Raw genomic sequence first — 22,482 nt, 5'->3', positions numbered from 1 at the left:
TCCGTCCCCCGCTCGCTGTGGCAAAATTTAATTTCAATTTAATTGGTTATTGATATAGCGCCCTGGTGTATGCAGCGAACCTGTGATTAATGTTGCGGCTTGGCGAATTTTTATGGCACCTTGGAGATGGGAGCCGGAAGATGGGGCGAAACGAATGAGGTTGGGACATGTTAAGCCTGCTCGGGGATTGTAATCTGCAGCTCAAAGCTTATCGAAAAATGAGTGAACATCCATTGATCAGGGGTTGGCAGGAGTGGAATATTACGGCACGGTCTCGACGCTCATTCAGGAGTTCATAAACAAACAAATATGGTAAATATTGTAGTAAAAATTATATATGGAATGCCTCTAAATACCCCTGTATCGGACAAAATAACCGCTTGAAGTCTCTGCTCCAGAATTTATCTGACCCAAAAATGTTTTTGCCAAATTTGATTTCGGGGCCAAGTTTCAGTCATCAATTTGGCGCCGAAATATACAAATATATTGCTGATATCTGTGTCTCCCATGGTCGCTAATCAAATTGTTTCGCCTGCCAGGCGGAGTCCCTCTTTTTGGGACCAAGTGAGTGAGCTGACGCTTTGACACAAATTGCCATTTAAAATAATTAGAAAAGTTGCAATCGCACATTTTTGCATTCTGCCATTTGCCGTGTGCTGGCTGTCACCATGCAACTGCCGAACCCCCCCGCCAACTGGATGGCAGCGTTAAATATCGATTTGCGAAATATGTGTAGTTATGAATTGCCAGCGAGCTTGTCCCCGCCGCGCTCTGGGCCAAATCAAATAGAAATAGAGCCACTGCCACTCCCGCCGCCCCTTTGGGCCACGCCGGCAAATTTCGTCATGCTTCGCATGGCCAATATTGAATTTTGATTTAATGAATGGAAATTCGCAGAGACGCAGTGGGGGACAGAGTGGAGATTCGAAATGAAACGAAATGAAATGAATCCGAACGCATTCGAAGCTCTGATGGCCAGCCATTTCACAGCAGAGCTCTCTGTGCGCTTTGATAATATTCAAATGGACTGATCGAATTGAAAGTTAATGGAAATCAATTAAAGGATGGCCGCAAAACTTTTGCCGCCTCTCGTCAAAGTGTTCCCAGAAGACCGTAAAACTTCTTAAACGAAAGCTCATCGATTGGGCAGCTCGCGTGAATCGTAATTTTCAATCAAATTGATGATACAGAATGTTAGTACTATAAAGTCCCCCCGCATGGGAGATTGATTGATTTCGCTCGCGTGACACTTTGTAAAATGACCAAAAAATTAGGGCCAGGCGCCGAAGTTGGTGAAAACTTTTAAAGCCAGCACGGCATAGTTAAACAATTCCGGGTATTGAAAATTGATTCCCTGCTGCATGACAAAGCCAAAAATCCATTCGGTTGCGACTATGAAAATTAATAGAAATAATCTCGCCAACAAATATGCAAAGCGAATTTACATATAGTCCCCATATAGACGTAAGCATATAGTTACGGTTTGGGTATAAAGCCGGCATGGCCAACTGCGCCAGAAGCGGGTGTAAAATTCAATTCATTACGTAATATTCGGTCCGTTGAGGTTGTTAAATTGGAAAAAGGAAAACGCAACGGCAGGCCAAATGGATATTTTATGCAAAAGGTTTTAAAGTTAATATTTTCACGTGGGTTCAATGGGATTAAAGCGGATGAGCCAGATCGGGAAAAAGGAGTAGACAGAAAGTAGGTCAGAGCAATGATGTGGAGGCACCCGTGGCAAAAGTAGTAAAAATCAATGGGAAATGCCATGAAAAAATAATGTATGCAATTGGAAACTAATCTAGAATTGACAGATTCAATAAAAAATGATTTCGGTACCTTAATTGGCTCCCAGATATCGAACCTGATCAATTTCGCTGCGGAAATCGGTTAAGTAGTGGCAGCCTTAAAAGTTGAGGTTGGCCAAATGTTGTTGTAATCAAGTTGCAGGGCTAAAGGATTTAAACAACATTTAAGCCCAGATTTACGAGGCCGACACAACAAGAGAGCAACGCGAAACACAAAATGGAAATCAATTGCCGGCTGAATTCAGAAATGGGCTCCTCCAGCAATGCCAAGTATTTCCCGCGAGTATTTTGATTGGCATACTATAACCCCGCCCGCCGGCTCCCACGCACAACAATTGAAATGCCAAACAGCCGGGAGAAGGAGCCCCAAATTTATATGTAGCACATGAATTTCAAATATTTTTTCAGCATGGCAGGCGACACACGACCCTAATTGAGTGTGGGGGAACACCGGGGCAAGGGCCCCGGGCAGTCAGTCCTGTGTATGAACAATATTCCGCAACATTTAACTAATTGAGCCAACATAAGGTCAAAAAAATCGCGTCCCCCAAAATTGAAAAATTCAAAATTTGATTTGGTAAGAATTTCCCGAAGAGATGGAAGGCCCTAATTGATGTGTGGGCTGGTCGGGTGCTCCCTGCGACTGCATTGACAAAGTTGTTAAAACATCAAAAGCAGCAATTAAAATGTAATTACACGTTCTGCGACAAATCGAATTAAAAAATCAGCGTTCAAAGTTAAACAGAGTGTCGAGTGCAGGCGGATGGTTGTGGGCGACGGAGAGACACTGATGAGCGATGATAACGAGGTTGGGGTTTTCACATTCCGCGCTCACGGACGTTTACGGGACTGGGACTCCTGTTAACCGCGGCAGCTTTTAGCAGAGCTCCCCACTCGAACCCCCCGTCGAACCGTTAATTAAAAGCACTGAAACGTTTTTGAAACCGAACTGAACTCATCCGAAATTTCGCTCTCTTCGCAGGCATGGACCCTAACTGGCGACACATCATCCCGCCGGGCCAGAAGCGGGTCGTTTCGGAGGGCCAGTGCATCGAGGACTGCACCGGCTACGCCTTCCCCCAGCAGGGCATCAACATATTCGCGGTGATGATGCGCACCCACCAGATCGGCAAGGAGGTCAAGCTGCGCCAGGTGAGTGCCCCTGGATTTCCATATCCACGGGATGTACTTGGGTACCGTGCTTAAAATGCCATGCTAATGAGCTAACTTCTGCTCCTAACCCCATTCTCAGATACGACAAACCGAGGAGCTGCCGCCAATTGCACACGACAGCAATATAGATGTTGCCTATCAGGACTTTCGACGTTTGCCACAAACGGTGCATTCCATGCCCGGGGATAGACTCATCGCCGAATGCATTTATGACAGTTCGTCACGAAAGGCAATTACCCTGGGTAAGTGCTCGGGGAGTACATATATACATATATGCACTTGTGTGCACATAGAGCTGCACAGAAGAAAGCGCACCTGACCCAAACAGCCATGAAGATTGCAAAAAATCCAGTAAATTGTGGAAGGCGAGGACGAAGCCAACATTGTCGTGAGCGAAAATGTTCTATGAAATTGCCGATGGCGCTGGGGCGTAAACAGGCGGCGGGAACAGAAAGTGAGGGGGCTGTGTAAACAGGCAGTGGCAACGGCGAGCAATCGTCGTTATGACACATTTAAATCAGCCAAACGATATGCGACAGGCGCGGTCTGGGGAGACGGATACCGAGCGAACCATTGCACACGAAGGCACAAGACAAAGGCGCCGGCCACACTTGCGGAGGCGGAGGAGCAGGTGGATCCCGCCGGCGAAGACAGAGCAGCCACGTCATTGCAAAATACATAAACCAAGACAGTGAAACATTTCACTTACCGCACGGGCGGGTGGCAGAAAGGTGTTACAGTGGGTGCCGTGTTGCCCTGGTCCCCGTCCTGCTCCTGTTGTGACAGCTGCTCAGGACTCCAACGAAATGGACAATGCGGTACAATGGCTCGGTGGAGTCTGGAGGTTGTTATTAATGAGATTGGAATAGTGGAAGATGGCAAAATGTGACGCTGACACAACAGACAACGATAATGGAAAGAACTGATTTTGAAGGATGGAGAAGTGCATAGTGAAGGCATAGGAACTCCGTTCAATGAGAAGCGCATAGAAGGGCGCAAGAAGAAGAAGATTTGGGTTTGCAAGATAAGAATATTACTTAAATTTCGGAGGAATTCGATAAGTGTAAATTGAAACTCTTTAGTTTTCTTGAAAGTTAGAAAGTTACAATGTTTAATGGTTTAATGTTAGAACATTTCTCGACAGTGTCGCAAATGCCATCCACTTCACTGCAGCCCATTATTTCCCCTGCAGAGTGGTAAAAAACACAGTACCTAGCGTAAATTTGACTTTCTTGCTTGCTTGCACAAATTCAAACACAATCTACACAACTCAGCAGACGACGAATGGGGTGTGGGGACTCGCTAGACGGGTGACAGCTCTCAATAGAGACACGCCGAGTCTTAATAGACAAACGTAACGATGTTGCACCGTTCAGAATGGAGCAGAACAAGATAGATCCGCAGACAGTAAGCGAGTCAGTGAGGCGAGTGCCTAACTGAAACGAAACTCAAATAAAGCAGGCAGCAAATGGGCGACGCCTCTGTTCCGAGCCATGAGCATCCACGCTGTCTCCATTTTGCAATATTATTATGATGGCGCCTTGGCTGTTTTACTGGGCTGCCAACTGCAGCAGCCGCTTAATTTCGTCCTTTGTTGCGACTCAGCCAAGCCAGCTTGAGTCGCAGGACGGGGAACAGGAGGTCCTACCTGGCCCGCCAGCCAGGAAATTGCCGCCCGCTCGGTGACACTCCTTGCATTCTTCTCGGGACGGGCTTGGACTCGGGGATATCCCGCTTTTATTTTTCACAGCTGCATTTCTTATGCATTTCGTCTGACTCCCTCCTGACTGATTTTCCCTCCTCTCGCACAGGTGGACTCACCATGAAGGAAGAAAGCTGCACGGTGCTGACACTCTACTATCCACGCCAGAAGAAGCTGACAACGTGTCACTCACTGCCGAGTCTGCCCACAGTGTTGCATTCGCTTGGCATCGAGCAACTGGCAACGTAAGTACTTTATTTCCCCTCGCCCCATCAGACTTGCATGGGTAGGTCTGGGAGGCGGGCGCATTCCGGATCCGGATTCGGAACCGGATGCCGATCCAGGCTAATGAAAATTGACACATTCCGAATAAGAATATGTATCATGGAGAGCGTGAACATGTCAAAGGGAAACGGACTCCATTATGGCGAGGGTCCACTGAGAAGTTGATCGAAGGCAACTCTGACGGGATGTTATCTGTTCGCCGCCGAAACGGGTGCTCAGAGCGACGCAAATACGTGCACTTTCCAGTAATTAATCGCCAAGATGGTGTAGTTTAAACCTGAAAGCTAGCACCATACCCTCGCAATCAATTTACTCGCCATTCACATTCAATTTGGATCCATTGTAGCTCCTCTGGTCCTGCTCACCTCTTCCTTTCCGCTCCCGTACTCCGCATTCCGCCCACTCGACGCTGCCGGGGCTCGGCTTGTGTATAAGGAAATTCGGTTTATTCCTCTGTTGACTAAAGTAATTGGTGATTTAATGATGTTGTTGCATAACCAAATCACCTAACGAACTCGCAGTGGCAGCCGAAGAGAGCGGAAGGACGGGGAGTGTGGTGGAGATGGTAGTGGTAGTGGGTCTGAGATTGGGATTGGGACTGGGAGGACCTCTGCAGAGGTCGGGTCCTTGTTGCCGTACTCGGGCATTCTCAATTCTGAAGTATTTGCCTAACAAACAATCGGAAAATGAACTAAGCACTGCACCCAGCTCTGCTCTAATTGAGAATTGTGAATGTGGAAAAATAAATTACGAGACAGGAGCAAGCCACGACCCCGCCGGGGAGACCTCGCTTTTATTTAGAAAATATTGATTTCTATTACCGTCAAGTGCTAAATAAACAGCGAACAGGAGCCTGCCCCCGTCCTCCTATTCTCCCACCCAGGCATCACTCAGCCGTCATTCAGGCAGGTCCATTCAGGGTCCTTTAACCCCCACCCGCACTTGACTCTTCGATGGCTGTGGTAGGGCAGCCCCATCGGGCTAGAATGAGCCAGCACGAGCGCATAAATATTGTATTAAAGCGTGCGCTGAAAATTAGTCGAAATTAAGCCAGGACGGGCCTGGGACTTGGCATGCCCTATTAATCACTTCCTATTGACACAGGCCAGGGCCGAATCGAATCAAAGATAATTTTCCACGGTCTCTCCACCGCAAATCAAGATAAACGGCATAAATGGATTACGGTTGGTCCGGACAAAAAGGTAAGGAGCGCAAAACATGGCCACGTAAATGAGTTACTCGAGAGGAGGGGCAGCCGAGGTCGAGATTACATTAAGATGAAAAGCGACTGTTAGTTGGGTATTTGCGGCTTGATTGGTTTTAGACAAGGTGGAAATGAAGGAGTCCTAATCGCAATCTCTGATAAGGGGTTAAAGACTCACTTCCCCTGGCCCAAGCAAATTCAATATACCATCGCATTTCACGCCCCTGGACCGGGACAATCGGAGCGGGCGAACACAAACCCATCATCCACTGGCTTTGTCTGCTTACAACTTTTTGTTGTAAATGACTGGGGAGCGGAGGCCCGTGGCACATGCATTGGCTTTTTGTCCAGCCAATGTCCACTTCATGGACTCATGGACCCGAACACCAGCCCGCCTCCCCCTTCGGCCGAGGACATCTGAACTGAACTGCGTGTACCCAAAATCGACATGAATTGATAAAGTCATTTGCAATTGTCCGTCGTTATGGGACTGCCGGAGTTGGGATGAGTCCGGGCTCAGGCCTTGTTGGGGCCATCTCCGCCCTTGCTTTTGTTGCCGTTGTTGTTTCACGCGCTTGTTGTTGTTTGTTTAATACAATGCCCCGCTCTGTTCCTGCCCCGTCCCGCATTGTTGCATTTCTTGTTATTGTTGTCGGTCAGTTATTATGGCCACTGCAATTTTGTAGCGCTTAATGTCCGGCTACGGGTCGGAGCCCCTTCTCCGAATCCGGACGGGGTGCGGGTTCGATTCCGGGCCTGGGTCCTGGAGCTCCTGCAGCCGAAAGTGCGAATGCGATATGAGGATTAAAATTCATAATGAAAACCCAACGAAAGCAAACGAACGAGCGGGGGATCGGGAGTGATGGAAATTCAACAGACCCAACTCTCGATGGGCGGTGAGGCGTGGCGAGGACTGCGGCTCCTATTTGTTCTATGTCTAGATCGCCCGCAGGTACCGCATGTTGTACGCTTCAGGTTTAATTAAACAATGATAGAAAGCGAACACAGCCGGAACAATAACACCGCCACTCGGATGGAAGGGGAGCTGCGTGCATGTGGTCCGTTTATGGAGTTGCCCGGTGCACTCTAAACTTTTTAATCCCTTCAAACTGCCGTTACGGGGCAATTAAACAGGCAAAGAAAAAGTTCACAGCAATTTGGAAGGATGAAATTTAGTGCTTAAGTGCTTGCCCAAAGAAGATATTCTATTCATTGAAATATACTCTGCACTTTGGTAAAGTCCTGGCCCCAAATTAATGGTTTTTATCTTGTGCTTCACACAACAGTGGCCATATACAACCGGTGGCTCGCTCCGATTTGGCATGCCACGCTGAATGATAAGCTAATGATGCACACAGGTCACAGCCAGCAGCATCGGGCGGCCAAATTGAGGCTCAATTGGTCTGCAACTAATGTAATTATAAGCCACTTGCAAATGCCAACCGGTATCCTCGCAATCAGACCCCTCCGATCCCCACCCGTGGTGCTTATTGTGGTTGAAATTCAATTTAATTTGATACGCACAGATTTTCGGCGAGTGTATCAAAGGGGTTTCCAAAATTGTTTGCAGTTCAACTGTGGCTCAATTGACCAACACACAGATACTCGCCGCCAGAGCGAGATGCGACACAGTAACGAGAGTGGTGACGAAGGAGCAGGATGGGTAAATGTGGGTGTGGACAGGGATGTGCATGTGGGGGAGAATTATGGGCGCCCATCAGAGGGCTGGACCACGTTGTCGTCGTTGTCGTCGTCATCATGCAAAACTCATTGAAGTCGTTAGCGTGCGTCGGGGCCCAAGGACATAAAGCACACAATGCATCCGAGCGGGGGGCGGTGGGCGGCGGTTGTATGGCGTCTGCGAGGATGTGCGGAAGCAGGCAGCAGGACATCAACTGGCTGGGAATGCAGTGCACTACAGTGAGAAAAGATGTTGACATTCGTTTTCGTCAATCAGTATAGTCCTTAGTTTAAACTGTTAATTTACTAAGGGTTTATAGATATAAAGTACATTTTAGTTTAGTTGGAGTGGCTGGAAATAGTTAAGTTTAAAAATATTTTTAACATATTAGTTGCCAGACTGCCGCTTTCAACATGGCATTATTGAGCACCTAACCGTAACAACCAAAATAAGGGGATATCATGGACCTAATAGTGGGGCTTTTATGTGTATAGTTATCTTATCTTATCCTGACAGCGGTTGAACAAACATACTCGGTAAATGAAATCGCCCTTTCCTGACTGTTTTCTTGCCGTGCACCTGCCGAGTCGCGGAGCTTTATTGATCATGCGCCCAACGGGCTGCCCCCGCCGCCACATACTCGCACACGGTTCATTCCCTTTCACGAGTCCTTTGGCCAGGGCCTGATTCCTGAATCGCTCTGATGCCCGGCCCGATTGCCCCGTTATTGGCTTAATTTACGTTTTACGTTTTGGGGTTTTGTTGCCTGATTTTTCCTTGCGGCCCAATGACCATTTCGGGTGCGCTTTTTTGAACGAACGCGTCGAGAAAAAGGGAAAACCAGAAAAAATAATGTGATAGTGGTTTTTACAATTTACGCACTTGTCATGGCCACCGAAATTAATTTTAATTGTACGTGCGTTTGTATCTGACTCGCCACCGGCCTGGATCTGGTGCCGGCATTAAAATCAAAGTAATTATTCAAGTTGTGTGCATTTCCACTCCCGTCCTGCGAGTCCTCTGTTGTTTGCGCCCGCCTTTGTTTATTGGGGTTTTCTGTTTGTTGAGCCACGCAAATTGGCTTCATTTTATAGTGCTTGCCGTTGGGTCGCAGCTTTCGTTAATTGTTTGGGGCTGAGTGATATAGATATCCTCTTTGAGCCCAGTTTCCGCTTGCCCAAAGAAAGCCTCATTAAGGCTCATGATATCCTTTATTACTTTATGACTTTTCCTCCTCGGCAGTGCCCCATCTTTGCATATCGGATGACTGGCTGCACACACGGAGTTTTTCGGGCTTTCGGCTTCCTCCGCTTTGTTATCGATACTCCTTGCGTGGCTCATCGCAATTATCCTGCGAGACGTTGTTACCTCCGCTTGTTAAGTTTATACTTTCAAGCCGCGTAAAAGTTGTTGGTTAATTAATACCAGGGCCAAGGCAACTGCTTTGCGCTTCTAGCGAATTTGCCTCCTTTGAGACTGTAATTTATAGAAGGCACTCTTAACTTTGAAACACAGTGTCGAGAAATTTAAAATATCAGTATCTAGTCTGGAAGAATGCTTTAGAAAACATTAAAACTCCCAACAGGGTAACTACATATGTTAGGAGACCTTCGAAATAATGGTTATTTAAAAATGAACGCTTTGATCTCATATTAAACCACTTATTAAATATTTGAGGCCATAAAAAACTTTTGTGGTCGTCATTTTTTCTAGAAGGATTTCTTGCCCGTAGTTCTATTATCGCTTGGCTTCGATTTAAAGTTGAGGGATTTTAATAGCTGGATTGATCGCTACCCTTTTTCATCCCCCCAATCTGCCCGTTTTAGTTTTCATTTGTCATCAAGAACGGTCATTTGGTCGTTATGCCAATTGCAATTGCATTCGGCTTCCAAATTGAATTCTGCCCCCATGCGAACAGGAGGTCATAAATGCACACGAACATACACTTGCCCTCCGCCAGAGACCCCCGCCTCCTATGTGGAAATGCGCCGTCGTCATAACGCTACATAAATAAACCCATTGCAAAGCGCATTGCAGTTGGAGCCCGAAACACCCCAGCCCAGTCCCGAACCCGGAGTGAAAATGGATGTGGATGAGGATTGGCGCAAGAAGTGCAGAAGTGCAGCAGGAGCTGGAGTTGCTTCTGGAATCCATGGCCATGGCCTGCAGCTGGTTCCGCTCGAAATGCATTTCGGGGCTGGCATTGTGATGTGCCGGGCCATTCGATTTTATAATCAACAGTGCCAAACCAGTGACTCCCAGCACCAACCCCACTCCGAGCCCGTGATCCTTTGTCCTGCCGAATGTTGCTGTCGGCTAGTTGGCCGGATTCCTGTTGCTGCTGGGCCATCATTTTAATTATACCGAGTGCCAATGAAGTCAATGGCGATAAGGCTAAAACGCCGGCGATTGATGCCGCACAGCGGGGCGTTCGAGTGGTGAGTGGTGGCCGGTGGGCGGTGGGCGGGGCAACATCCTCTCGAGGATGTTATCCCGTTTTTACATTACCCACATCTGCGTGAGTTTCCACTGCATTTATATTTATTATATGTGTGTGGGAGGTCACGGCGGCTTCGGTTACGGTCATGCAGGCCGGATATATTATCAAGCGAACCTTGCCCCCGCCCCACGCTCTTCGACACCCAATGAACCGCAAAACACCAAATGTAAAAGAAAGATGCTCTGCACACACAGGGAGAAAAGGGCCTACCCTGGTGGGATGCATCTGCAGGAACCAGCAGTGCTTGAAGAAAGGGCACAAGTTGTGGAAGTTGATTTCATGTGAAATGTTTCTAAGCATAAGCAAACATATTCCGCCCGTTATCTATGGTTTAATTTTAACGAATACCTGTAATTTTGCTATATATGCTTAGAGAACTATCTCAAATAAGTCTTAGTATTCTAAATGTGTGACTCACTAAAATAGATTTAAGGGAAAAAATCTAAATCAGTTAGTCAGGACCACCTACAATTTTTGTTTAAGTGCACTGCACTGCCGCAGAACAGATGGACGGGAAGGGCCAGTCATATATTATTTTATATTATTATTGCGGGACGCAGGACATGGATACGGACCGCACGGAAATGGACATGCGGGAGGACTCGCACAAGTGGCCAGCGCCATTAGAGGAAGTGGGCGAGAGGGGGAGGTTTTGCAATCAATCCGCAGACATTAATATTTTTCGTGTTTCCAACCGCAAATTGTTGCGGCTGTTGCAGCGGCACTTACACCCCTCCCTCGCCCGCCACTGGGTCGCTCGCCGCAGGAGTCACCCATGACACCCCGCCCTGCCACCCCGGCACCTTCCTCCACTCGCAGAGGTCTTTCGCAGACACAACCCTCGATGCGGATTGAGTGGAATCATAAATTAATTAAAAGAGATTTGTTTGCGGCTTCCAAAGGATTCTGCCAGCCGCCAAAAACAACTCGCAGGAGAGCAGAAAGAAAATGTGCGTTGCTCGCCCCATCCCCTCCCCTCTACGGCCATGGCTATGTGTGGGCTCTATGAAATTAAAGCAACATTTTTCGTAATGCCCGGCAAAGAACAAAATTAATTAGCCTAATTGTAAGGGCGGGCGGACTCGTCGAGGGGCAGACAGCGCTGAGCCAACCAAACCAAACGAAACGAAGCGAAGCGAAATGAATGAATGGAGGGAATGAATGAGATGAATATATAGAAGGAATTTATATTGCACAACATCACGGCCAGTGGTGTAGAGAGCAAAAGGGTGTTCTATGGTATGGATTACCTTGCACCGGGGCTTAAATAATAAATCCGCTAGAGTTTTGGGTGCATAGTTTTGAGCTCGCTAAAAGATGAGTTAGTCAATTGAGTTTTTTGTTTACTCAACGGTGTCCAATCTGGTAGAATTTTTAGGTCTTCAAAAAAGGTAGGGGATGGCAGACCCCATGCAATCCTTTTATATGAATTTTATTTTATTACTTTTACCACGGCCTTACTACTATCAATACGTAAAGCCAGCTCCATTATTCAATGTATTCAATTCGCTTTTTGAGCTTTCCAAAGTTCCCTTTCTTTTCTAAAATCGCGGCAATCTGACAACAACTAATGACAATAAATCGCTTTCAGTCCGATTCTAAAAAGGACCTTTGCCTTGAAGCCTTTGAAATCTACTGGTAATAAATGGGTAGTCCTAAGTAAAACAGAAATCAAATTAAAATGCCAAATTATACATATTTGTTATAGGAGAGCAGCGGGATTGACACAATTGAATAATCAGCAAACAAACAGAGCCACAGAAACGACTTCCATGAGCCAATCCATTAGTCATCTCCCTCGACTCTTTCGGCGGGGTGTTACAATTCCAACCCCCCGGACTACGCCACTGATTGCCTGGCGCTGAGGTTTTACACTTTTGGCCCATTTGTTAGGTTTTTCTTCCCTGGAGGTCTCTGCCGGATCGTGTGCGGTTTTATTTCGCTTTGGCAGACCGAAATTGTAACAACGTATTTGACGCGTCACAAATGAAAATCTAAAAGATTAATTAGCTCAAGTTTTTGTTGAGCGCGCGCCTTTCCCGGGGAAAATCCGAGCGTAAATCTGCCAGGCCTTACCGAGAAAGGGAAGCCGCCAGCCGGGGATCAGGACCATCCCGCCTTCATGATTCTGGGGGTAAAAGTTGAAAATCTGCTGGCGAAGCGCCTTTTCGGGGTGGCAGCCTGTTTCGGCGGGGCCCACCGCACTTCGGCTTGCGAGTGTAATAAATTTTAAGTCCTAATCAAAGTTGACAATAATAATAAAGTTAATAATGTTATTTAGCATCCTCTTGGCATCCCTCTAACGCCCTCGCATCTCTTATGTCTTATCTTGCAGCGACTCGAACCCCGTGCTTATATCATCGCCCCCCGAATTGGCTGGAATGACACTGGAGGCACGTCTGATATCCTACGACTGGGAGAATCAATTTGGCGAATTCCAGGAGGCCACACGCAAGGGCAGCTTCAAGCCCATTTGCTGGGGCGCCAAGAATCATGTGGTGCCGGTAAGTTAAAGCCAGACTTTTCGATTTATGCCCGATGATAGCCCGCCAGGGCGGGGCCTCACAGCAGTGTGCATTGGGATGTCCCGAAGACGGAGTGCTCCACTTTCCCAGCAATCTCCCTGTCCGTCCGCTCTGTCACAGTTGAAATCGCATTAACCCTTTTTATCTATCTGGGCATCTCAATCTCGTCCTTCTTCCTTCGCTCGTTCGCCCTAATCGCAGCGAGGATTCCGTCCAGCTCCTCCTGCCGCTCCGCTGCTTTACATCCATCAGCTTAATCAGCTAAATTGCTAGACAATATCTGGGATAATTTTTCTTGCTGCCATTTGATGGCCCCACCCGCACCACCACCCACACCCACACAGCAGCAGGACCCAGACAAGTGCTCATTTATTCATTGAGCGGGTGGTGCAGCAGGAAAGTTAAAGCAGAAAAGACATTAGGGCCAACCCACATCCCCCGCATCCATCGGTTGGGGCAAAATGCGGGTAATGTCTACCGGAAACCGCACGTTATAAAGTGCAATCAATTGCATTGCGGCCATGGGCAGCGTTCGTTCGAGTTTGTTAGGCGCCACTTTACGGCAGTCTGGAGTGCAGAGTGGATGGTGGATAGTGGATAGTAGATGGTGGGTAGGGGGCTTCCCTTTGGCTCGACCGAGTCGCATATATCAGGCAAACACACGTACGACTTCGACAACGATCATTCTAATGGGTCACACAGTGAAGCGCACCCGGAACAGGACCGAGCTGGAGGACCAACGCTTCCCAGCCAGCTGGCTCTAATTCACGTCCAAAATGGTTTAGACCAGCTGACTGAATGCTCCCATATGACCATGGTTCTCGGGCATTTCCTTTGGCCGCTTTTAGGGCAGCCTTTAATACTTGGCACTGTGGAAATTGCGGGAAATTGCTTAAGTTGGAAATTGTTGCCATTTTTATGCCACTGACTTGGACCGGCGTTCGCTTTGAGTTTTCGCCTGTGGCTCAGCTTCAACTGCGGCTCTCGAGCAAAATTATCAACGCTTGGATTGCCATCGATTTTCCGTGCTGTTGCGTTAAATGTTGTTGCCCATTTCAGCTCGGTTCGGTTAAGTCTGCCATTTTTTGCCGCTGTCCTCTAGTCAATAATTCATTGAAGAACTCACCCGGAGGCAGCACCCCATCCTGTGGCCACCCACTTGACGGACAGGCCCATCGAATTTGTAAAAACCCCCGAAGCGCCCAAATTAGCAGAGAGGCCGGCAAAAAATGCCATAGTTCTGCGTGGGTGTGTGTTTGGGCAAAAGGTGAACGGCAGTTAAATGTAGCGGAAAATATACAGCGGCAAAAAGGTGACAAAGGAGCAGAAGAAGTCTGTGATTAGTTTCCACAAAGCCCTCAGATCCCGGGGCTCGTTGAGTCGGAAGGCCTAGTTCCTGGGCACAAAAAGATCTCGAGCTGATGGGGCTCACTGAGCAATGGGGCCTGGGACTTAGCCCGACAATTCCGGGCGCCTAACCAACTGGGAAATGCCCTAAAAACTGATTGATATAAAGTTATGACCGGAGCAGAGCTCCGTGCAGTGCCATCAAGACTTTTGCACCAACTTCTTTATGGGCTCTTATTTGGGTCAGCTTAATTAGCATAACACAAATTTGGCAGCGCACTTTTTTGGGCCTGCATCGCCTTTCAAAACCGGCAAAGCGGAGCACCCAAAAAAAGGACAAAGCCGGCCAACCTAATTAGCATGTCAATCTCTGCACACAAGCAAGGGAGCATCTATGACCCAGCTTTGGGCCAGCCAGTAAATTTTGGCCAGAGGGAGATACTCGTATTAAAGCCTCCAATTTATGCATAAAACAAAACTGCACATTTTATACTGTTCAACCTGAATGGCCATGGAAACAGCGGCGGCACCAACAAACACACATTCCTTTTCAATTAAAATGTCTGTCAGCGGCAACAAGGCGACCTCTTCGCAAACCCACACCTGGATACGTCTGTCAAGCATTCGGTTGCCTCCATGGAATTCCACCTCGCTCTTCCCGGTCCTTCTGTGAACGGCCCCAAAACGATTCACAAAATGCCTTTTCAAAAATTCAACAACCTACAACGACTCTGCCGTCGTCGTCGCCGTGGCCGTCGCGCGATTTGCATAATATTATTAGTAAACACTCGTTATGAAGTCAGCCACGCCCACCTACCGTCCAGCACCGATGCCCGCCCCGCGCAAATTCAGACATTCGCTAGATTTAGATTTTCGACTGGGCACAAAATATTTGACCGCAGCGCAAGTCCCAGGACCTCCCCGCCACCAGCCGCCATATTTATAAACAAAAATTTATTCAGCGTAATTAAAACACAAAATTTTGCCAGCGAATTCGCTGGGGACTCCAGGAGTAAGCACCGCGTGGGCGTGGGAGGGGTGGCTGTGGAACCTGCTCCGAAGCTTCATTGTTTTGCAATTGTACCGGGATTTTGCTCAAGCTATGTGCGGTTTGCCCTATCTCTTTTTGTATCTTTCTTTGAAAATGTTTTGGTGGAACTATTTCCGTAAGCTCCTTATTGCTCTTTTCGATATGATTTATTTTTAAATATTTTTATAATCGTAAAATAATTAGTTTTCCTACTACACTACACTACTACACAAAAAAGAATTTATATAAAATACAATAAATAAATATGTAGAAACCTGGAGTGATTTAAATTGGATTTTCCCAGAATACTTCGTTCTGAAAAGAGTATCCCCAAACCGTTTCCTTGGCTCTCGTTCGGCTCCGTTTTTGTTGCACTGTCGCGGCATAAATAAGCTTTTCAATTTCCTTGCTCTTGCTGGCTCCATCCCGAAAAGAAAACAACCGAAAAGCGTTGGCAAAGGAGAAAAATTTAATTAATGTCGTAATTTATTATATACAGATCCAAGGCCGCAGCCGCTAATGTTTGCCATTTCCTCTGCTCTTGTCGTCCCACAGGGCTCCGAGTTCCTTGAGGGGTACAGCATAAATGTGACCAAGACCTACAAGAAGCACCGCCGGTGCAAACCGAAGCGCCCCCTGGCCATGCCCACCGAGCGCACCGCTCCGCCGCCCGCCTCCGACCTCAGCGAGCTGCCGGTGCTCCACGAGCTGGACAACAATAACATAATCGAGGGCGCGGCGCGGAGCAGTCGGAGCTCGGCGACCGACGTGCACGGCCTGAGCCGCGGCAGCGGGCGCCAGTTCATCAGCTGCCTGCTCTGGCTGGGGGCCTCGTCCTGGTGGCTCCTGCTGATGCTCAGGACGTGAGGGAATTGAAGGGGACCCGGCGGCAGACGAAGTAGCAGCAGCAGCAGCGGGAAGCACAGGCACCACCGTCTCAACACACTAAACTAACCATACAGCTGAGGAACAGAAGGGAAATCAGTGAAAACAAAAATAGAGTACTGAATAGCGAACGCATCTCAACTACAGCTCTCTAACTACAAATGACATCTCTTAATCCTACTACAGATACAAATAGAAGCAGAATGAAATGCGGAAAAGAGGAAAACATGAAATATTCATAATAAGCTAGCGTGTAACAGCTTTTCCCGTCCCCTCCCCGTACACCTGCTGGCCCCAAACGCCATTTTATTTAAGCTCCTCCCTCCACAGTTTTGTTGATTTTGTTCTAGAGTTTTAGTAAATTATTAATGATTTTTTTAAGTAGTCTAAGCTGGAAAAAATAAAAACAAATGTCGAAAAAACAAGAAAACAATGTCGAGAAAAACCGAAAAGCAATAATTAGTTGTTGTTGTCGTTATTAAATATACAAAATGCGAAATTGTAAAAGATACAGATATTATAGATATACACCATGACTACATATATAGAGCAGTCATTCCTTCTACCATAACGGATATAAACCACACACCTATATTTAGATATCTATGTATACATGTAGGGTCTGACTTATGTAAAGCTTGAGCGTCCGATGGGTTTTGTTGGGCATTGCAAGAAACAATCGTAGAAGGGAAAGGCATCAAGTGGCAAGTGGAGGAACGCGCATCAGGCCCCTTATCCCTCCCCAGTTAAGTTTAGTCCCAGCTACTAGGAGGAACTAAGTTCGAGCGGAAAAGTCACGGGACATCACACAAACCAACAAACAAACACGACACAAGCATGCATAAACTTTATACGTCCATTTAAGAAGCAAATCGAGAGAGACAGATTGGAAAGGGAAGGGATTTAGTTTAACGTACATATGTAATTTTTAGAAAAGACTTGGATGAATTTACTATGTTTTGAAAGACTAGGAACGGAAATTAATAAATGGCAGAGGCGATAACTAAGACATAAATAGTGCTCACGCAATTTATAAATATTTTAGTCTGATTTAAAAGCACGCTGCATCAAAGGAGAAGATGAATCGATACGTTTGCAGAACAATTGTCAGTCTACTGATATCTACAGCACTTCCACTGCTGTTTGCATTTGTATCTTCTAGTTTCTTTTTGGGTTTACTACTCTGACGACACTGCACTCGCGCTTTCATCCTAAGTTTCATTCAGTTACCTAATGCAAATCTACCTGCTCTCCGAACTATAAAACGAAATTAAGGAAAAGAAGCAAGTTATTCGAACACTCAAAGTGTTGCCTCCTCTCTTTCTTACTCGCTGTCGTTCTACTAATATCTCTACGTTTAGCACGATAGGCCATAACTTTCCTAGACCTAAGTTGTAAATATACTCTAGCGGACGGAGAACGGGAAACTACTGCGGAATTGCAAGCCACGGAGAAGGAAGGCGGTGTTGAAGCTTATACAGGGTGTGTGATTAGGAACGGCTCACGGCCAGCTCTAGTAGCTGCAGGCGCAGGATTGGATGTCTCACTGGGTTCAATATTATCGCATTCGGATAGACGGATAGAGGACATTTAGAAATGTACGACGCCGCCAAGATCTGCTCGAAGTAGTAAAAATATACCATATACATACGACATAAATATAAAGTAAATTTATATATACACATACGATAAATATAACTATAAAGTCTATATATACAGTACCATACATCTATAAGTAGTTACGTGGTTCGTAGTTGTAAATGTGAATGTGAGTATTTTATACAAAACGGAAAAGAAACGAATAAAAAACAAATAAAGCGAAGCATGAAGCGATAACAAGAAACCCAATTTTTATACCAAAAAAGAGAGTGATGATGATGAAATTTCCTTTGAAGCGATCGAGAGCATCACGCGCTATATATACAAATCATATATTTTAGGATAACTGCTGTAACTAAGATTAGAGCCGAGTTGGCGTAAGCAGAAAGCAAATGCAAAGTTGAAACAATCAAAATAACATTTAAACAACAAGCGGCATATAAACGAGATACTTTTTTGCGCTAAACTATTAAAAGTTTGCCTCACACCAACACCAACACACTACGCACCCACACTGACAAAACTTTAACCCTGTTAGCGGAAAAAAGTGAAACTTTGCTGCAGCCAGAGGCGCGGCCTTTATATGTGGGCCATCCTGTTTTTGAGGTTTTCCCACTTGCCGGGCAACTTTTTAATGGACGCCCAGTCCCCTCCCGAGTCCCATCCCTTCCAGCTGAATGCCAGCGCCTCCAGGCGTGCTGGCAGCCCAACTAGGTCTAATTAGGAGCGATGAGCAACCGACAACCGGCAACCGACGAGCGACATCGTTCTCATAGTTTTGGCTTTCGATTCGCCGCTTTGTCCTTTGTCATAGAAACCTGGCCACCTCGTCTTGCCTCTTTTACCTTTGTTTGGCACATTAATTAAACTTCTTGCCCGGAAAAACCGGAGAGGGGAACTGGGCAAAAACAAGGCGCACAATTACAAAGGCCAGCGGAAGGAAACTAAAACGAAAACATTCCTTCTTTGGCTCGCCAATTGGAAATTAGTTTCGCCAACTGGCGAGCAGACACAAAAAACACAAGTCACACACACAAACAGAGGAAATGTATTCATATAATTTAATTAAATGCAAACAACAAAAACGGTTTTGGAAAATGTACTTGCGATAGAAACGATAAAAAAGTCGGAAAATAGTTTCAAAAACTACATATACAAAGCGTAATAAAGGGGAACTAAACGAAAACTAACTAAAATAATCTAACTAAAGCTAAAACAGAAACACCCAAACATGCTCGAAAGGCAGGCGCATTGGGAAAGCGAAATATAGCCAGAGATGGAGCCCAGAGGTATGGACAATGGTGTCTTGGGGATATAAGCTGATAAAGAGCTGCAACAACCTGACCGAAAGTCTGCACAGATTAAGCCAATGAATCGGGCTTCTTGGCCAAACTTTTCCTGGCACGATAGTGGACCAGAGCAGAATTTGAAATGCAGAGCAGAGCTTTAAAGTCCGTGTGTTCCCCTGGCTTTGGCCGTTCTCAGGCACTGCTGGCTCAATGCTTTGTCGGCCAAGTCCACTTGGCTCCGCCTTCTATCTGTCTAGCATTTAACATTTTTTCGCTCTGCTTTGGCCCACTCTGACTCTGGTCCTTTGTTGGCGCAGAAAAAGCTGAAGCGCAGGACTTCATTCAGGAAACTAATAAGTTTTTAAAAGTGACCCAATTAGCTCGTTTAGCTTGTTTCCCCATTCTGCAGATGCCTCAAAGATACCTTTTGTTCATCCACTCAAAGGCCCCTCGAGAGCCGGGCGGAGAACCTCCGCTGGGATCCAGATTGGAGGCAGTCAGAGTGCTAAAGTAGCAAACACACAACACACCCGCACACTCAGAGAACAATGTAGCATGTTAGTAGTATCAAGATTGTGCATAACTTCTTAGGCCCTCTATTGAAAGTTTTTATTTTGCGGCCGAGGAAAGGCGAAAAAGTGAATGGATGCTGAGCACAGAGAAGACGAGATAGCAAAACAAAACACAACCTACCTAAAGCGATAAAACAAACCTAACTATTTTTAGTGTGTACCTTGATTTTTTCAAAGCAAAAAAACGCTGAGCGCACGACGAGATGTGCCGCGGGAGACACCAGGATAACTAATATTAATAGATATATACGACTGTATGAGAAATAACGTAAAAGTAAAAGCAATAATGAGCAAACGCATAGCTATCAATAGGAGGTTGAGAGGGTAGGCTAAAAATACTCTAGCTCTAGGCAAAAGATAACAGTAAGTCGTAGATGACGATCGTGGGGAGGCGTGAAGCATACTTTTTTGGGCAGCCTTTTGGCGGAAACGGAAATGAACCGATCAAGGAGGGAACCGGAATCGGAAACGGGAACGAAATGGGAACAGGAACCGGGGCGCGAGGTAGGCAAGTTAAAGAAGGTTAGGAAAGGCAGAAATAGAATTGCATATGATTAAAACATAATACAAAAACTATTTTAAAGTAGAGCAGTTTGCGAAAATATTTAAATGTGTCGTTAGAAAACCCCCAAAAATTGTAGTTGCATTGTCGTTAGCCATAGTAGCAAAGTTGCATATTGAATACGAGGAAACAGGAGCAAAACGAATGGAGGAAGAAGCATACATACCATACATCAATCAAGGAGAACAAACATAGCCGGCATCTTAGAAACATCATCAGTATTTGTGTATAAGTCCTGCATGAAACGGAATACATACATACAAACAGGCCCACATAGATACATATACATATGCATAAAAACATATAAATATCGTAACGTACGGATAAATATAGCTAAAGCCAACCACACATACCCCAAAGCAGTCCCCTGAAAAGAAAAAGTCAATCCCCTGAGAATAATCTTAAAGTAAAGCCCGATAAAAGTATAACACCACTTGATCATAAGCTATAGATAATAGAACCGAGCTCTGCGAGAACGGAGGCAACTGTACTTGAGTGAGAGGGCAGCAGAAACCACAGCTAATACCTCCTGAAGGCCAGTAAATCCCCATGCGGGCTTTCCTTAAGCGCTCTTCAGTCGCCGTCACCTTGCCCAAGCACATCTTCAGTTCGTCCCAACCTCACACTGAGATCAACCTAACCTCAATCTGTTTAAGGATAAAACGCAAGCGGTTGCCCCTACTCTCACAGCCAAATCAACACTCACGTACAGCCACACTCTGACACTGTTAAACACCAGACATTTTTGATACCGGACTAATTGATAATGAGAAAGGGAAAACAGGAAGCCGAGTGAGGAGAACAGAAAGACAGGCGGACGAACACCATTTATCTATTGTGAACTACATTGTTTGATTGTGAGCTAAGTTCCGACTACTACAACCACTACTCTCTATGAATGTTTTAGGTTATTCACTAAAATAATTTTGTAATATACTAAAACCGCAAGCTAAGCAACTTTTACTATAACAACAAATGATGAAAGCCGAAAAAACAAGACAAACAATAAAATAAATATATATAAAATATATATATATATATAGAAATCTAAACGTGTTTTATTGTCGACGGGTGTGTCGCTCTCAAGCAAATCCTTTTTTATTTTCGTTCGCCAGACAAAACAAGAGCTACTTTTGTCTTCACTCTGAATTTAAGTTTGATTTTTTTGGCGTCTACTGGAGTAAAAAAATTCTTACAAATACAGTGGCCTATGGTAGATTATACCCACTTAAATTCCTACGTATTTATTTATGTAAATTTAGTTAAATGCAAATTAATTACATAACTGCCTGTAAACGCTGCCAAATGAAAATGTTTACAAAATGCAACAACAAAAACAGCGAGTTTGGCGACTTCGCACACATGTACGCGCTCACTTTAATATAAACAAGCTATACAGAAAAGCGGGTAAAAGCGGGTAAGCCTCGAAGCAAAAATTATTTTTGCATCATTAATTTACATTTATATTCAATTAAAGCGCAAACACATTGCCAGGGGGAGGCAAACAGCGCGGAGCTTGCGGGAGGTTCGCAGTCATCCCAAATGGAAGGCGAGTACCTTACACACCGCTGGGCGTGGCCCTGACCAAACACAAGGCAAAAAAGGAAAGACCTTTTAAAGTTAAGTTCGGCGAAAGTGCATAAAATTATTGAATAAGCGAATGTGCACTGCGCATATTTATTTTTCAGAAAAAAATATTGTCAGTGCCTCGACTATCAGATACCCGTTACTCAGCTTAAGGGAGCAAAACGGAAATAAGGATATAAAAGTGCCAGACAGATTAAGCGTTTTGGCCGTTAGTGATGATCTGCTGGTATAAGCATGTAGGGACGGTACCCCTACATGTTTATACCAGCAACCTGGACTTGCATGGCTTAATTTGGAGAGCATTGGAACAACTATTTTATGTATGCGTTCTACTTCTAGGCACGCCTGTAGCAATCAGCAAATGTTGGATCTTCTCCCTGTCGCAGTACTCCTTCTGTACGGATTTCCAAAACAAATAACCTGGCGCTCCATGTAATGTGATTGTGAGATGATCGATGTGAGATGATCGATGTGATTGTGACAACTTGATATGTCACAAGCGGCTTGTCACCTTTATCTATGGATGTAAGGAACCTCTCTTGCCAACCAGCTTTCGCGTTTACAAGAATGCACTCTACACAGCTATCGACCACTCGCGACACTTTATATTTCAGTTTCGGAATATAGTTGTACTTCTCGATCAAATCCTGAGTTTTTATACCCTTGCAGAGGGAATGATGATTTCAGTCAGAAGTTTGCAACGCAGTGAAGGAGACGTTTCCGACCCCATAAA

At 45.7% G+C, this 22,482-nt stretch overlaps 1 protein-coding gene across 2 annotated transcripts in view; it reads left to right on the top strand.

The window, feature by feature from the left end:
• Window positions 1–21,173, top strand: part of LOC108030805 (MOXD1 homolog 2) — a 111,202-nt gene extending 90,029 nt beyond the window's left edge. For both annotated transcript variants that reach the window (XM_017103899.3, XM_017103900.3), the window contains 5 exons: window positions 2,791–2,960; window positions 3,061–3,223; window positions 4,793–4,928; window positions 12,689–12,857; window positions 15,811–21,173. In XM_017103899.3, coding sequence (XP_016959388.1) covers window positions 2,791–2,960; window positions 3,061–3,223; window positions 4,793–4,928; window positions 12,689–12,857; window positions 15,811–16,122 — 950 coding nt within the window. In that variant the 3' untranslated portion in view covers window positions 16,123–21,173. The remainder of the gene's footprint in view (window positions 1–2,790; window positions 2,961–3,060; window positions 3,224–4,792; window positions 4,929–12,688; window positions 12,858–15,810) is intronic.
• The last annotated feature ends 1,309 nt before the right edge of the window (window positions 21,174–22,482 follow it).

This window comes from Drosophila biarmipes, chromosome 3L (assembly GCF_025231255.1).
Source record: "Drosophila biarmipes strain raj3 chromosome 3L, RU_DBia_V1.1, whole genome shotgun sequence".
NCBI classification, from domain to species: Eukaryota; Metazoa; Arthropoda; class Insecta; order Diptera; family Drosophilidae; genus Drosophila; species Drosophila biarmipes.
Note: the sequence above shows the minus strand (reverse complement) of the source record. Positions and strands in the feature narration are given on the sequence as shown.